At 36.9% G+C, this 18,613-nt stretch overlaps 1 protein-coding gene across 4 annotated transcripts in view; it reads right to left on the bottom strand.

Annotated features, from left to right (window-relative positions):
- Window positions 1-378: 378 nt before the first annotated feature.
- grsm (probable aminopeptidase NPEPL1 granny smith protein) overlaps window positions 379-18,613 on the bottom strand; it is a 171,817-nt gene continuing 153,582 nt past the window's right edge. For all 4 annotated transcript variants that reach the window (XM_090376850.1, XM_090376847.1, XM_090376848.1 and 1 more), the window contains exons 10-12: window positions 7,106-7,351; window positions 4,746-4,856; window positions 379-691 (exon numbers count right to left, since the gene is read on the bottom strand). In XM_090376850.1, coding sequence (XP_090232976.1) covers window positions 542-691; window positions 4,746-4,856; window positions 7,106-7,351 — 507 coding nt within the window. In that variant the 3' untranslated portion in view covers window positions 379-541. The remainder of the gene's footprint in view (window positions 692-4,745; window positions 4,857-7,105; window positions 7,352-18,613) is intronic.

The following is an 18,613-nucleotide window of genomic DNA, read 5'->3' as shown; positions in this document are numbered from 1 at the left end:
ATCTGATGTTCAAAGGAACTGTTAAAAAATAACATGAAACAAAAATTGCAACTCTGAATACTTAAATTTAATGTTCATGATGAACAGATCATCCACAGTTTTTATAGTAAGTATTACAAATTGTGTATATAAAATGTAAACTAGTAAAACCAATCTGTTCACACAAACTACTGCTACATAATCTAATTATGATTTGTATAAAAAAATTTGTAGACTGATAAAAGAACTGTACAAAGTTACATCTTTTTGCCATAGAACAGTTCATAACATTGCTCATTGTATTTTGAATTCCTTGTTAATAACAAAATTAAATATTTCATAAAAGAAGCTACAAAACTGCAGGAAACATTCCTTACATTCAACAGATATATAGTCTCATTTTAAGTCATAGGCCATTCACAGGTTTTTAGACACTGTTTGATTCTTTAATATGAAAAATTATGCACATCATTGGCACCACTATATCATATAAAAACAAGTGAAGCAACTGACCAGTAATATATAAAACTAAATATTTCCAACTAAGCACAATCCCATTTTGTCAAACTAGACGAATCTTCTTACTAGCACTTTCAGTTTCAGGGCCATTCATATGAATAAATGGAGACATTGATTGGAGTAGAGGATTCTCTGATGCATGTCCAAATAAAACCGGCAGAAGTGCAACTCCATAACCCGTGGCACGTTCACCCTGCAAATAGTAACAGAGGTAACATTTTAATTATATAAATATTCAAAATCTTACTGTTTTCCTCCTCCTGAAAATGCAAAGGGTTCCTAAAGTTTCAATTTATATTAATTATACAGTGATTCACATGCAATCCAGTAAATTTATTTTTAAGAATCTTTCTACTTAGTATTGTAATGACAAGCAGTAAAATAAATACTTTTCTATATTTTGGTACACTAAGCTTAGAGTGAGTAACCTCTTTCACTAGCATGAGAAAAACAATTTTATATGAAAAAACTTGGTCAACTATTCTTTAACTCAGACCTATAGTCCAAACAATTTCATAAAGTTTTTTTTTTTTTTTTTTTTATGAAAACCCCAAACATGAGAGGTATTAGAACCTATAGCACTGTGCTTGGGTTGGAGGTTGAGAAGATGAAAGAAGATATTTGTTGACATTAGACTTGAACTTCTGTAGACTGTAATTTTCAGGAAATACATACGAAGGAAGGGTGTTCCAAAAAACGGCAGTTGAATGAATAAACGAGGAAGGTGAAAAGTTGGCCAGTAAATGGATGTTGGCTGGTGGTGGCATGTGTTCGGACTGTTTTGAAGGAGAGAGTGGGAATTAAAGAAGTTAATTCAGAAGAACAGTGCCCATGGAAATATCTGTCAGAAACAGTACGTCTATGAGACAGAGTGGAGAGACTCTGTTAGAGAGGAGTCATTAATTAACCTAACTGCCCTCTTCTGAATGGAATCTATAAGCCTGAGAAAGGTTTTGGGGGGCACTGCCCCAGATGTGGGAACAATATTTCATGGTAGGGCGGATTTGTGATTTGTACAGAGTGAAGAGCTGTTTGGAAGAAAAGTAACACCGAGATTGAAAAAGAAAACCAAGTTTTTTAGATGCAGAGGAAGCAATATTTGTAATGTGCTTGTGCCAAGAGAGAGAAGTCAGGGTAATCCCCAAAAGAGATATATCATTTTGCCTAGAAATTAGTGTCACCAAAGATAAGCATAGGAGCAGAAGAGTCCTTTTTGCGAGATATAAGACAAGACTGAGTTTCAGAAGGATTAAAATCAACTAAGTTGTCTTTGCCCCACTGGAGAATTACTTGGAGATCGGCATTTAAGGAATTGGTAGCGGATTGAGCAGGACAAGGTTTTTCAAAATGGAAAGTGGAATGCAATGTGCTATCATCGGCAAAACTATGGATAGGATTTCCAGTCAATGGAAGAAGGTCATTAATACACAAGAGGAAAAGAGTGGGGGAAAGAACTGAACCTTGGGGGACACCAGCATCAGTGGAAAAGTTAGAAGACAGAGTCATCTACCATAACTCTCGCTGAGCGATCAGAGAGAAAACTGGATAACCATTTGCAAAAAACAGTTGGCAAACCATAAGATGGAAGCTTGTTTATGAGACCTTTATGCCAAACAAGATCGGAAGCATTTAAGATGTCAAGAGCAACTGCTTGTGTTTCCTTGAACTTTTCCACTGAATTTGTCCATAAATGGGTAACATAAGCCAGAATATCACCAGTGAATCAACACTGATGGAATCCATACTGGCGATTGTTGATCAGACGGAAGGTTTCTAGGTAGTTTAAGAGTTGGCGGTTAATTGATTTCTCCATTACTTTAGAAAAAGTAGAAGTGATATTGCAATGAGATGATCATTGGATGGGAGGGACTTGTCACCCTTTTTAGGAACTGGCTGGATGTGAGCAAATTTCCAAGCAGAAGGAAAAACACCTTTGGAAGGCGGCAAAGAACAGGTGTAAGTTCAGGAGCACAGGTTTTGAGAACAAGTGGAGAAATACCATCAGGACCTGGAACTTTCTAAGCATCGAGATTTGTCAAAATCCTCCTGACATCCTTTTGACAGAAGAACATAGGAGGCAATGAATGGGGAATGGTGGGGGGTGTTTTAACAAGATCATTAATATATGAGTTGGAAGAAAAATAGGATGCTAGTAGGTCAGCTTTATCCTTGGCTGAAGTGACAACAGAACCATCTGATTTTGACAGAGGTGGGAACAGAGATGAGCAAAAGACTAGAATCCTCAGCTACCATCAGGGCAAGAAGCAAGTTTTCTACTCTTGGCCTGTTCAAAATCTAGTTTGGATTGATTAATGACTGCTTTACAATTGTTGCAAGCTTTGGTGTAGGCAGAAAATGAAACTGAAGAATTGGAAACAAGCCAATTACGATATGCAATATTCTTCTCTTGAATAGCCTTAGCACATTTATTGGAAAACCAAAGTTTAGATAAAGGACAAGCTTTTAAAGTGGAGTGTGGAATAAAGGATTCCATTCCTACAAGAATAATTTCACTGACACGATCTGAGCAAATGTTGACATCAGAAGTTTTGAAACAGTAGTCCGACCAAGGAAAAGAAATCTCGCAGGTCATCCCATTTTGCATTCTTGTAATGCCAAACAATACAAGGTTGGGAATAGCCATGAAATAAAGGCTCCATTGGAGAAGAGACAATCACCAAGATGTGATCTGAGGTACCTAAAGGACCACTCACTTCGACCATGTACTTAGAATTCTCTGGTATTCTTGTAGGTAAATGAACAATCTGTGCAAGGTCATTAGTAATTAAAAAAGCCTCAGCATCTACCAGCTGGGTCGGTGTGACTAGAAAACGGAAGCCAGATGGAGTTGTGAACATTAAAATCACCAAGAAAAATTACCTCACTGTTAGGAAAGTTGGACTGGAGAAAGTCAAGTTGCAAAGAGAGGAAGTCAAAGAGCTCCAAGTGATTAGTGGAGTCGGGAGAAAGGTAGAGACAAAGCCAGAGAATATCGAAACGAGGAGATTCCAAATTACCAAGTCTCTGAGAGGGAATATTGGAACGGACATATGCACATGTATCACCTTTAAGACGAAAGGAATCATATAGCGAATAATTCGGGCAACTGAGATGAACAGTGGTCGAATAAACTGATAACTGAGATTCTGTCAGAAAAAGTACATGGGGTTTGGCAGACTACAAGTGGAAATGGACATCATTGGATGAGAACTGAAACCACGTATATTTGTGAAATGAACTAGGAAGTGTTTGGGAGGTTTAGATCTTTTCGCAGATAAGCTTACTCTATTAGTTTGACAATTCATGTTGTATTCGATAGTAAGAAAAAGTGTGGGGGGGGGATATGCTGTATGAAGTAATGAAATTTTTGGATATGGTATACACATAGTAAGAATATACCCAGATCCTTGACGTAACATGGCCTCGACAATGAACCTCACACACAAACACTACTCTGACTCCCTCCAGTCACTATCTGGCAGAGTAAAGGTAGCAAGATTATACACTAGTTGATCCAGAAGCATTACCCTAGAGAATTACCAATAGGTTCGGTACGGTGTACTAACTAGCGGCCGGCCTGTGAACACCGTTTTGGAGCTGTACCCTCGAAATGTTAGGAAGATTGGATCTCGCCATAATGTTTATCATAACCTCAAAAGTCATCGGTCATACTGCATGATGGAAGAGATGGGAAAGGGTTGACCCGAACTTAGCTCTGGAGACTAAATATGGGTTCCACCACTTCATGGCTGAATGTCCTTTGAGCCATGGGAAAACATACAACAGCACACTGTTCAACTGTAATTCCTGAAGTACATCTGCTATCTTTCACCATGCAAGACAGCATTAACTGATATGAGCACAATAAAAACACTTACATCATTGTGAAACATTCTGCCACCTACTGCTAAAAACTCACAATCATGCATGGAGATGTTCTGTTTGGGATTTATTTATCAATTCCACCCCCCCCTCCCATTATTGTCAACAATCTTTTGTGGAAATTAAATTCAACAAAAATAATACACGTTAAAGATTTTAAATTCCCCCTTTTAATTCAGGTTCAACAACTGGTTTGAACTCCCCTTTTTAATCCTGGTCAGCAAGTTTTTTTTTTTTTAATTTTAACAATTATTACTTAGTGGCTAATAAAAAAGTCGCTAGTGTTTTTTTTTTTTTTGACATTATGACTAATGCAAGAAAATTTAAACCTATTTTAAAAAATAGGTATTCATAATGTAACTTACACAATGTACTGGATAAGCCATATCAAGATGAATCCAGGTTCCAGGAAAGTCAAATCCCAGATGAGCACCAACAAACAGTCCAGCACAAGATGGTTGAGCATTGCTACGATCCTAAACAAAGGGTTAAAAAATTGATCCTTGCAGAATATAAGTTGTTCACATTCTTGAATAGTTTCACAAACATAGGTTTTAAACACTGGAATAATTCCCAATCTGTTTTGAAGGTCAATATTTAGAATGTTAGCACAAATATTTAATCTGTATGAATGTTTTTTTCAACATCCACATAATAAAAATAAATAAGAAAAATAATTAAACGGATATGTGTTGTGTTGCAGCTAATGGCATTGTGACAGTGTGTGTGTATAGGAGGGGATACTTGTTGTTTATTAATATAGCCTCCCCCCCAGATTATTCCAAAAAAAAAAAAAAAAAATGTTCTTACACACATATTGGTTTTACGTTATCTGAAACAGAATACTATTCATAATATGCTGTTAAAGCCACCCCCCCCCACAAAACAGACTGGATCTGCTCTTGCTTCAGAATATTTTTTCCAAATTATAATAGTAATTAATACATGTCATTAAGAAAGGCAAACTGTAATTTAAAAATTTAAAACTTTTGTTTCTTTAAAATTTTTGCTACTATTTTATTTTTGTTTTTTTGAATTACAAATAATATACTTTGGACAAACCAAAAATTCTCTTTGCTATATGACAATACTAACAACGAAAGACTTGCCTTTTGATTATTACTAAGCACCCCTTAGATTAAAACTATAAATCAATGGACACATTAAGTGCAAACTTAAACTTACTTACAAAAAATATTTTGTCATGAATTAGAAAATAAAAATAAACATACATATGGTATTCATTGTGTGAAACAGCAAACCTTTCCCATGTTACATTTGCCACAGCAAGAATAAAAAATAGATTTACTTTTTTTTTTTTTTTGTTGGGAATAATTAAGAGACTTGTTAGCATTATATACTCAATCCTACATTTTTGATGTTTGTATGTCAGTCGACCCAGAAGAACTGATTAAGAGTTTAAAAATATCAAACCCACATCAAGACATGCTCTCAAGAAGCACCTAAAAAAATTTACAGCCACTTTCTGTGGGCATAATAAAGGCATGTAACCGTTTATCTAACACACTGAAAACTGGCTGTTTCTGAAAATGATTTCAAATCTCTATAAAATCATAATCTGAAATTAATGCTTACCAGTGATTCTTCTGATCACCACTACAGATAGTGGCATGGGTGGACATACCAAAGCACAAAGAATAGCAACCATAGTGAAGCATGAAGTGGTTAATGACCACAAGAAGGTTAAATTTTATTATTCATAATAGGAAGAAATCATTTATGATATAAAAATTATTTGAAGTGGTAACCCAATAATGTATAAAAATTGAGATGGAAGATATTCTGGCCAATTGATAAATAAAGGTGACCAATGCAGCAGAATCCCAGTTATCAGAAACTGGAACTAAGGATCTTTCAAATAGCTGATTTTAAATGCAATCTACCTACAGTATAAAAGGTAAGCAAGAAAAAAATTAACGAGAGACAATTATGGTAATTTGGCATGTATTATACATTATGTACTATACATGCTTATGCACCTTTAAAATAACTTCGAATATTTCCTACTTGAAAAAATGTTTCTCTTTCTTTCCCCCCCTCACTGCAAAATGTTTTGTATTACTTTTTTGTAACACATTAATTGGTTTGCAGTCAATTCCTTTTGTGATTCAGTTCATTAGCATTAGCAAGGGCACATGATGCAAGAAAGCAAGCTTATATAGCATCAGCCAAAAAAAAAAAAAAAAACACACCCTTCTCATTTCACCCATCCACTCACTATGTAGTAACAATCTGAAGGGCATTTGCTCATGCTTCACTCGTTGATTAGTGTAGCATATACTCATCACAATGGCCCTCTTCATTTTCAATTTTTGTCTGATTCAAATTAGTATTTAACTATGAAACTATTTCATCAAAATACAAAAACCTGGAAATTTGCATCTTTGTTTATCCACATTCATTTAGTCATACAAATCAACACTTAGATAATTTTTGATTTGCAATAACTTATGTAAAGGCAAATTTGTAGCTTTTATTTTTTTACAAAGTTTTTATGTCACAGTTAAATATGAAAATGTGTCATAAGATTAAAAATTTGGAAAACAAGCAATAAAAACTAAAAAAAAAATTTGGTTAATTAAAATTTTAGATAACTGGAATTCTACTGTAACTTTCAGTGATCAATTTAGAGTTAATTTATTTTAAAATTTTGCTTCTAACTATAGCATATGCAAAATTTACTAAGCTCAAAAAAATTACTTACTGCTACAGAATTTTTCATGTCAGCTACAGCACTTGCAAATTCACTGAAGTGGAGCTCTGGACAGTATGGGAGTGGATGAACTAAATCACCAGATATTTGGCCAGCCTTAATAGTTGCCTCTTCCCAATCTTCACTGTTAGTAAGCACGGCTGCATGATATTTACCTGTTGCTGTACCTTGTGCTCCTGTTAAAGTGGCTACATCAACAATAGTATTTGCCATGAGATCTTTCTGGGCATAGGCAACCTAAAAATAAAATAACTGTTACTCTACTTATAAAATAAAGTCTGCAATTTGTAATTAAACTTTTCACAAGCTCTTTTCATGATAAATAAATAATAACTAATAATTTTTAAAAACTTCTACTTTAAATTATTTTAAGAAATTAAACTAAATATGAAGAACAATCAAAATGAATGGAGGACTGAATCCATGAAACATAGGATATACAGGGTGATTCACTACCAGTGCGACAAACTTGCAGGAGGTGTAGGGGGCACAAAGACGAATCGGAATCACATAGCATTGCAGGGTCCGAAATGCCTTTGTCATGCGGTAGAGGACGTTGAACGGGAGGTCGCGTAAACAGCGATCCCGCTGGAAGTCAGCATTTGCAAACCGTTTCTGTTGAAGAAACCAAGTAGCAAAAGTCCTCCGGAGTGGATAATCCGCAGGCTCCAATGATTGGTTGCATTGCAGATGGTATGAACTCATTTGGTTTGTTGACAGCATCCTCCATACAGTGGATTGGGAAATATCCAATCGTTGGCCTATCGCTTGAGTACTTGTACTCGGATTGCCTTCTGCAAGAAGTAGGACATTCTCCTCATTGTCTGGCGTCCTCGTCGTTCGCTCTCGATTCATGGTACCTCTCTTCTGTGCACACGTGCGAAAATCATATGATGAGGAGCACGCCTGTGCGGGAAACGTTCCTGGTACAAGCGCAGAGCGGCGCGCCCGTTACAGTCCGCAGCTCCATACGTGAGGTGCATGTCGGCCAGTTCAACGTTTGAATACTCGTCCATCCTACTGCCTCGGGAACCGGTTCACAAATGCTAACTTCCAGTGGGATCGCTGTTCACGTGACCTCCAGTTCAACGTCCTCTACCACATGACGAAGGCATTTTGGACCCTGCAATGCTATGTGATTCCGATTCGTCTTTGTGCCCCCTACACCTCCTGCAAGTTTGTTGCACTGGTAGTGAATCACCCTGTATTTATAGTGATGGAAGGTTAATCCCTTTCAGTGTATGCTCCATTAGAAGGTATTCATTTATTTTATCACTCATGTTGGTACCGGAAGTAGCTCTGTCACTTTCTGTTTAATTGTTTAAACATCAAATCTTTTTTTCCTTTCAAGTTTTATTATTATTTTTTATTTCTTTGAAATTAAAAGCCACAGGAAATTATATCTAGTGAGCATGCAGGCTGTCTCACTTTTGGAATACTTCCTCCCCTTCTAAAAAGCAGCAGTTTTGCTTCTGCATCAGCAGTCAGAGCAAATTTAGGTGATGTGATGCATTTCATTCCCAAAAACCAATTGAAGCTAAAAAAAATTGCTCTGCTACAGAATGCTGCACGTCAGCTACAGCACTTGTAAATTCATTGAAGTGGAGCTCTGGACAGTATGGCAGTGGATGAACTAAATTACCAGATATTTGGCCAGTCTTAATAGTTGCCTCTTTCCAATCTTCATTGTTATAAGAATGACTGCATGATATTTACCTGTTGCTGTACCTTGTGCTCCTGTTAAAGTAGCCACATCAACAACAGTACAGTAGAATGTCAGTTATACAAAATAATTTGAAAGGCTGATCTTTCTTTTTTTTTTTTTTAATTATTATTATTATTATTATTTATGGTAGTACAGTAAGCTCCGGTTATAGCAGTCAACGTTTGTAAGATAAATTTTGATTATAATAAACGAAAGATTGAGTTTTACTACCTGTTTATAACAGATTGTACAAACAAAAAGCCCAATAAACCGAAAACTGTAAATTGCTTTTATTGTTTTATGGTTGACCTTTAGAATTCTATATGACCTTCAGAAATGTGCTTAGAAAAGTATCACAGACTACTGGGTTTTCTCAGAAACCATGAGTGAATTTCAGATTAGTTTAGCTCCAGATTCGGTAAGAATAATATCAACCAGAAACTGTGCGATTTATTATTTTTCTAAATTTTTAATGGTGAAATGTGGATGAAAAGAAATCGTGTATTTTTAACATTGCAACGAAAAATGGAAATTATTAATAGAATTAGAAAGAAGAAAATTTAGGAAATCTCTCCAAAGGGTCTAATGTGGGGACTTCAACAATTTACGACATCAAGAAAAATTTCAATGCTATAACAGAATTTGTGTCGATTATGGATAGTGTAGGAGGATCTAGCAGGAAAAAGATGATGTCGAAATCTGAAAATGCCGCTTTAGAGAGTGCACTCATTTTATTTTTTTGTTTTCTTCAGTGTGAAGTTTAGGTGAACCAGTGTCTGGCCCAATGTTGTGTGAAAAAGCATTGGATTTTATTTGAAAATTAAGAGGTAATGAAGATTTTAAGGCAAGCACAGGTTGGCTAAAAAACTTTAAACCGAGACATGGTATATGTGAACTAGATATTCAAGATGAGAAACTTTCTGCAGACGAATCGGCAGCAGTGTCTTTGAAAAGTAAGTTCACTTCAGTTAAGCAAATTATGGGAAAGAAAACATTTATAATGTTGATGAGACTAGCTTATTATGAAAAGCATTACCGAGAAAAACCCTAGCCACCAAAAGAGAAATGCCTGCACCAAGTTTTAAGATAAGAAAAGAGCAAGTTACAATTGCTATGTGCGCAAATGCTACTGGGACGTACAGATTGTCCGTGCTCATTATTGGTAAGTTGAAAAAACCGAGAGCATTTAAAAATCTTTCAATTTTCCTGTTTTGTATAAAAACCATAAAAATGCCTGGATGGATGTTTCTGTTTTCCGAGATTGGTTTATAATTTTTTTATTTAATTAATCTTATTTAATTTAATCGTAAGGTTGTTGTTGTTATTACTTGGTTTTTAGGAGCATTAGCAACTAAATTTTCTAAATTCTAAATAAAATTTCTGTTTATACTCCGGGATGACCAAACGGTCAGAGGAGTTCACAAGATAGACAGATTACAAGAAACAGCACTGTATTCAGCAGTCATGGGCTTGAACACCGGTCACTCAAGGCACATGTACTTATGCACCCACTAGGCTACGGTGGCCTCCATTAGCAACTAAGGCCATATTGCTCCGGGAATAAGCGGTGGTCATTCCCTGACCTTTCCGCATCCTCCGTATTTGGTGGTCACGGGCTCGAACCCCGGTCTAATCAAGAGGCATGTGCTACGCACTGCTGCTGCTCCTGCCCACCTGGCTACGGAGGTGCCAATCGTAAAGTAAGATTAAATAAATTTATTTTTACTTTACCTTAGATTAAATTTATTTAATCTTACCGGAAAAATTATCCATAAAATTTGGCTTTCCGGAAGAGAGGCCTGACATCAATTATTCCGGATAACTGATGCTCTACTGTATTTGCTATGCTATGAGATCTTTCTGGGCATAGGCAACCTAAAAATAAAATAACTGCTACTTTAATTGATAAAACAGTCTGCAAATGCTATTTAGTTGCACAAAGGATACTACAGATATTGCCTTTCTATGCAACACTGGAAATTTGACAATAAAACCTATCAAATAATTGTATCTGGTGCAGAAACAAAGAATACTAACCAGATTTGCACTGTCTGTGACAATGAGAAGTTTAAATAGCCTGACATATACTCAAACCAGAGCAGCAAAGCAAAAGGCTCAAGCTAATGGGAATGCTGTGACTCAGGGGAGAACTGAGGGGGGGCAGTTGCCCTCTGAATCACAGCCTTTTAAGATGCACTATTTGCTTGATGTTTGCGGAGCAGTCAGGTATGGGACAAGATACTGCCATGGGGGATGTCTTTGTATGTGCGCGATGCAAGGGGTGTAAGGAAATCAGGCGACAACTCAACGTTGTTATGGGCCTATATGAGAGCTTGAAGGACAGGGTGGATGCCCTCAAAGGATTACAAGTGAGGGGCCCATCAAGCTCTCAGCTGCCCACACCAATGCCAGAGCTTACACTTAGTCATCGTGCAACACAGCGGAAATCCCCAAGGCAGAATGCACTGGTCCCAAAGGAACTAGTAGTTATTGGTGACTCTATTGTCAGGGAAATGGGAAACATGCTTTGTAAAAAGGATAGGTGGAACAGGACCAGGGTATGTCTGCCAGGGGCAAAGGTTGATGATGTTGTAGAGCGGATATCATCTTTTAAGGGCACAAAAGGTGATATAGTTGTACACGTTGGCACTAATGATATTAAGAGTAGGAGATCGGCGGAATTACTTAACAAGTACAGGTCACTGATGAAAAAAAGCCGTGAATTAGGGTCGAATTTGAAAGTGTCTGCAATTCTGCCCAGACACGATAGGAGGGAGTATATGATGAGAGCCCTGTCGATCAATTCGGCCCTGGAAAGATTGTGCAGGGCTCAAGGGGTAGAATTTTTTTCAGCCTGGTCTGTACTTGTTAAGACGAGAGACTGCTTCTACAGGGATGGGATATACTTAAATAGAAAGGGTGCAAGAATGTTTGCTGATGCTATCGAGGCAGTGTTAGGTGGGTCGGAAAACTGAGAGATTGGGGGGATACAAGGACTAATAGATTAACAGTAGCCACTGGCAGAGGAGAAAGTGATTCTTGCACTGCTTCTATTGGAATGAGCAGCAGCCCGGAAAATAAGATGCAGGATATTTCAGAGACTGCTGGGAATCATGGGGTACATGTGAACACATGGGTTGTGTTAGGGTGGCTAAGAGGAAGAGCAGGTGCATGTATACTTGCGTGTACACCAATGCTAGGAGTTTAGTAAATAAATTTGATGAATTCGAGGTATTGCTCAAAACATCAAAGGCAGATATTGTTGGGATTTCAGAGACGTGGTGTAACACAGATATAAGGAATGCAGAACTGGAATTTGGGGAGTACAATGTCTACAGAAAGAATAGGAAGGGAGGAGGGGTTATAATATTAGTTAAAAAACACATAAAACCCAAGGAAGTGAAGCCAGTCGACATCGCTGGACAGTGCAGTGCCGAGTCAGTTTGGTGTGACATAAGCATTGGGAGATCAAAATTGAGAGTAGGAGTGTGCTATAGGCCTAATGACTCTGATGAGTATAATAAGAAACTGTACAGAGAAATAGAGTGGGCCAGTAAATCAGAGAGTCTTACAATGGGGGATTTTAATTTCCCAGATATTGACTGGAATTTGGGGGCTGGTCACTCACACACTAGCAAGGCTTTTGTGGATTTATTGGATGATTGTTTTCTACATCAGCATGTTCGGGAGGCAACTAGAGGGAGTAATACTCTTGATTTGATTATCAGTAGTGATTCTTCATGCATTAAGAATCTGCAGATAAATGAACCACTAGGTGGCAGTGATCACAGTGTGCTGAAGTGGGATTTACTCAAAGAGGTAACTACCATCAGAGGTAAAGGGAAGGGTTTTTGCTTTCGTAAAGGCGACTATGATGGGCTGAGATAGTATTTAAATTCTATAGAGTGGGATCAACTGATGATGTTACCAACAACAAATTCAAAATGGGAAGCATTAAAAGAACTTATCTTGGAAGCTACTAGGCTTTACATACCAACTAAGAAATATTGTTCAAGGTTTAGGCCTAAATGGATGTCAGATGAACTAATGAGGCATACGGCAAAGAAGAAACATGCATGGGATACATACAAATTAACACATGACACAGAAGCCTATGATAGATACAAGTTGATCTGTAACCAAGTTACAAAGGAGGTTAGGCAGGCAAAGGCAGATTACGAAAAATGTTTTGGCAAGGGATGCAAAGAAAAACAGCAAAGAGTTCTTTACTTATGTAAACTCTAGAAGGAAGGGGATGAATCAGATTGGTCCACTTGATATCGATGGGTCAACTGTTGATGACCCTGCTCAGGTAGCTAACAAACTAAATGAATATTTTGCATCGACATTCACACATGAGGAGTTATTCAGCGAGGGGAATGCCAGAGGTGTATTCAACTCTAGCAGTAAGCTAAAGAATCTTGTAATAATTGAGAGTAAAGTGGAGGAGAAATTGTTGAAATAAACACAAGAAAGGCACCTGGGGTGGATGGGATCTTTTTTTTTTTTTTTTTTTTTTTTTTTGGTAGTTGTTGGCGCATCGGCTTCTGAGGCCATATTGCACCTCCCAAGGTTTTTGCAGTACTTTGATCCAAGCCCGAGGCGGGATTCGAACCCGCGACCTTTGGGTTGCCAGGTAGGCATTTTACCAACACGGCTAGCCCGGTCGGCGGATGGGATCTATCCAGTTATATTAAAGGAGGCAGCAAAGGAAGTAAGCAAACCCTTAGCCATAATTATGAGAGCTTCCTTGGACTCAGGGGAGGTACCCATGGACTGGAGATGTGCAAATGTGACCCCAATTCACAAAGGAGGATCAAAGGCTGACACAAGTAATTATAGACCTGTGAGTTTAACTTCTGTTCCCGGAAAATTAATGGAGGCACTGGTTAAAGAAGCACTGCAGGATCATCTAGACAAGACTTCAGTTATAGCTCGGACACAGCATGGTTTTGTTAAGGGGAAGTCTTGCCTGACCAATCTGATTGGATACTATGATGCAGTCACAAAAGAACTGGATGCAGGGAATAACTTTGATATTATATACTTGGATCTTAGAAAGGCTTTTGATACTGTCGCACATGGAAGACTGCTGCACAAATTGGAGCAGTGGCATTGGAGGCAAATTGCTGCTATGGATAAAGGGGTGGTTGAGGGGGGAGAAGACAGAGAGTGGTAATCAATGGACACTGCTCATCGTGGACTAATGTTATTAGTGGAGTCCCTCAGGGTTCAGTATTGGGTCCTTTGTTTTCTGTATTTATAAATGATATTGATGATGGTATATCAAGCTTATGTCCAAGTTTGCAGACGATACGAAGGTTGGCAGGGTTGTCAAGGACACTACTGACACTATGCTGCTGCAACAGGATCTGAAAAGGTTGAGCAGATGGGCTGAGAGGTGGCAAATGAAGTTTAACATTGACAAATGTAAAGTACTACATATGGGAAACAACAACCCCAGAGCAACGTATCAACTCTGTGGTACTACACTGACAGTGGTAGAGAATGAAAGGGACCTGGGGGCGGTTGTGCAGGCAGATATGGAGTTCTCTGAGCAGTGCAGAAGGGCTGCAAGAGTAGCTCATGGTGTATTGTCAATGATATATAGGAATTTTTCTAGCAGGGATAAGGAGGTGATTATTCACTTGTATAAGGCAATGGTCAGGCCACACCTAGAGTACCGTATACAGGCCTGGAGGCCTCATTTCAAGAAGGATGTAGAGCTGCTGGAACGAGTACAGAGAAGGGCAACAAGATTAGTGAATGGAACAAAGGGGTGCTCTTACGAAGAAAGGCTTAAGTTTTGCGAATTACAGTGTCTGGAGACTAGGCACCAGCGAGGTGATCTGACAGAGGTGTACAAAGCCTTGAATGGTTTGAGCATGCTCAATGCTGATGGGATTCTTCCTCTTGCTCAGAATAATCACCTGAGAGGGCATAAATTCAAATTGAGGAAAGACAGATGTAGGATAGATGTGCGGAAATTTGCCTTTAGCCAGCGGGTGGTTGGTAGGTGGAACAGACTTCCATCCCTTGTCATGGAAGTTGATAGCCTAAATAAGTTTAAGGCTCAGCTGGACAGGTATTTCGAACGAACAGAGGGGTGAAGTGGAAGTGGTATTTTTTATTTTTTTATTTTACTTTATTTTTTTTTTTTTTTGGCTGATGCTGCATAAGCTTGCTTTCTTGCATCAAATGCCTCTACTAATGCTATTGTTTATTATATCTGTACAGGTGTGTATTCATGAGTTATTTTGCATGTTATGGGGGTTGAAAACTTAATATAGCTCACAGAGGAACTCTACTCCTACAATTATAGTCCCAAACAAAGAGGCTTTTAGAAATTATTCTGGTCTATGATGGGACCAAACACAGACTTCTCCAAATCAGTGATAGGTGGTTAAGCCACTGTAGTGTCATGTAGGACAAGAAATGATACTTAGTCCTCTATTAACATTTTGAAAACAGTTAATCTTCTATCATTTTACAGATTATAGCTATTGATTCATTTTTTCTATTAGCTGGAGATTATCCAGAATGCTCACTGCTTTCAACAGATATTCACTCCCCTTTAAAACAACTGAATCACTCACAAACTCATCACAGTTCATTGGTACATCTCCAAATGCTATTTGCTGGTTGGATGGATGGCATTATTTAGTTGCACAAAGGATACTAAGGACAGTGCCTTTCTATGCAACACTGGAAATTTGACAATAAAATTTATCAAATTGTATCTATCGCACGAACATAAAGAATGCTGACCAGATTTGCACTGTCTGTAATAGTGTTCAAGGTTCCTGGGAAAACACTATTTGCATTAAGTGATAAGTTTCAGTCAGCATTTAGTTTTTCAGTCAGTAGTTTTAGTTTCTCCAATTGTCAAAAAAATTTCTTCTGTACTTTTGGACATGATGAAATATGATGTATCAACAAAAAACAGTTTAACCTCATTTGAAGAGGTTGAAATGACTGAAGCAATGGAGTGAACTGTAAACATGCAGATATGCAACAACATGTCAGTCAACATTCATAAATGGGCACTCCTGCATGGTGCAATTAATCAGAGATATGTGTTTATTCTCAATACTTTTTGATCAGCCCTACATATTTCAAATTTTTTAAATATAAGGAACTTGATCTTTGCTAGACTTTTGAAAGTTAAGGCTATATGGCTCTGCTGGTAATTCCAGAAACAGGTGGTGGTATGTCAAAGTTCAAAATTGCAAATTTGTTCAATAGTTTATTTATGGGATTTACATTAAGCTCAACTGAAGGCAATAGATTGGCAAGTGTTGCAGTCTACTTATTGCTTGTGGTTGAACCTAATATCGACACCTATACAAATAAACTACTAACTGTAGAAATATTATACTTTACAACAGAGCAACAAAGCCACTTACAGTAATTATATCATAAAATTCACATAAATATATTTTTTAACTTTCTTCTAAATACTGGAAATTAAACTACAGGAAACTTTTCTGTAACTTTCCAAAGTCATCACAGAGTTGTCCGACACTGGGAAACAGTGCTGAAAAACTCTATGATGACTGGATAGCAAGTTGAACCTCTATAATGCACCTAATTATAACTGGCAGCTAATGTTATTCCGGCTGTACATCACATAACCTTTTAGAGTGTTATTATGTTTTTATTTATTTATTTATTTTTAAACCTAGGGGTTAAATGTGATGCTTGAAGAACTCTTCCCTGACTGCTGCTTCAGTAGCTATGGGAAAGTTTAAGTTTTCTGAGGTGAGTAATACGCTATAACTGTCAGGCCCACAAGTGAGAACTACATGCATCAAATACTGACAAAGCAATAACATCCAATACAGTGTGAACAATTTCTAGAATTTTTTCTTTTAAAGTTTTTAAAAAAGTGCTGGATTTTCAATCTTATATTTATATTTTTATAAATTTTTGATTGATTTATCCTTGACTTTTATTTCATACTGTATAGAATATAATAATGCAACTGAGTCCAAAATCCCTGATCATGCATAATTTTTTCAATCTAAATTTTCTGCGGCTTCAATGTCTCTCTCTCTCTCTCTAACTGAAATTAATTTAAATTAATTAACTATTGCAGAGAATTTCTTGGAATATCATTACTGTTTTATTAATGATAGTTTTAAAGTTTAATATATCTGAATGTTTTTTAAGTCATGTTCTATTGCTAGTTTCAGAAAGTCCACTATGTTAATTGTGACTGTGAATATGTTAGATGCTAGCACTTACGAAACAAAACTATAATGAAATCTATTTAATTGTGTCTACCTGCATAACTGAAAATCCATATAGGAAGATATAAATAATTTTATCTGCCTTAACATCTCTTTTACTCCTGATCTATCAGCTGTATTTTAAGACAAATCTGAGAGCTGACTATTTGGACGAACTTTAAAGTAGTAGAAAGATTCTATATTCTGGACCTCTTCTACCACAGGTCGTTATTGTTCAGTATTTATTCTTGTGGTGTACACTTTTTCATTTCTTTCTTGTGGCTGTAGGAGTTTAACTTCAGTAGGACATGAAAAAAAAAAAGTTACTGAAAAAAAGGACAAAGGACATTTGTCCTTTGTCCATTTTTGCCTTGTAGCTTTATTTGAGGAGATGGCACATCAGCCGGAAATGCTGACATACTTCACCCCTACCCGTGTTTGAACTGTATATGTGTTCATTTTGTCGTTATTTATAGTACATAACTTTCATGTCATTTTTGTTAGGCAGATTTACATCTAAATTCATTGCTGCTGCTTGAGACAAAACTAATTTGAAAAAGAAGACATAATTCCAGCAGGCATTTTTGTATTTCTGAAATCTCTTCACCTTTATTTAATGAAATTCTTTGGCAAAAATTTTATTTTATCCACTTCATTTTATTTTACTACTATATGTTGCATATCATTAACTCTGAGCTGATAAAACTTATTCCACAGTAGAAACAATGATTACACAATAAATAACAAAGAGACACTGTTAGTACATAACACACATGCAAGAGCAACTGTTATGTATGGAAAGTATCTGGGGGGAAGAGAGAGGTGGGGGGAATTAGCTTGTGAAACAAATAAAAACTTTTAAGCTGTTCTTTGTGCATTTGGCAGTTGCGATAATATCTATTTTATGCAGAAATAAAGACTAAAGATGCAAAATGCAGACTTACGCCTTTATTAAAAAAACTCTTGTTTCATAACAATTAAATAAGAGCTGACTCAATATGTATAGCATACATAAAAGTTCATAAATGTTTAAATAGTACCAATCAATTGTAAAGACAAGGGAGCTTGTATGAATTGACAATCTGGCACATTACAGCCTTAGTTGCTAATGTGCCAATAAAACCCAACAACCAACCATTGACAATCTGTCCTTGTATTTTCAGGACAAAAATTGATGTCTGCAGTATCTTTTAGACATTTTAGCACAATTAATTTTTGGCAAACCTGTATGACAGAAACCGAATGTGTTCCATTTTACAGAGATATAACCAATATTGAATGGTTCTGCATCAAAACACCATGATGAAAATGTTACAGACTGAAACAATCCACCGTAATGCTGGAAAGTAAAATGGCACAAATCAAAACACAGTGGAGAAAATGCTGAGAGGCAAGAGTGAACATCAAAGGCTTGAAATTTTCCATTTTAAAAAGTAATGTTTGTAGTATCCTTTAGGCAATCATTTAGCAAAATTAATTTTGAATTAATTAGTTTTGGCAAACCTAATGACTTTTATCTGTAGTAGAGGCATGGAATGCAAGAAAGTAAGCTTATGAGCTTAT

The sequence above is a fragment of the Mastigoproctus giganteus genome, chromosome 7 (assembly GCF_048544385.1).
Source record: "Mastigoproctus giganteus isolate SK-2022 chromosome 7, ASM4854438v1, whole genome shotgun sequence".
NCBI classification, from domain to species: domain Eukaryota; kingdom Metazoa; phylum Arthropoda; class Arachnida; order Uropygi; family Thelyphonidae; genus Mastigoproctus; species Mastigoproctus giganteus.
Note: the sequence above shows the minus strand (reverse complement) of the source record. Positions and strands in the feature narration are given on the sequence as shown.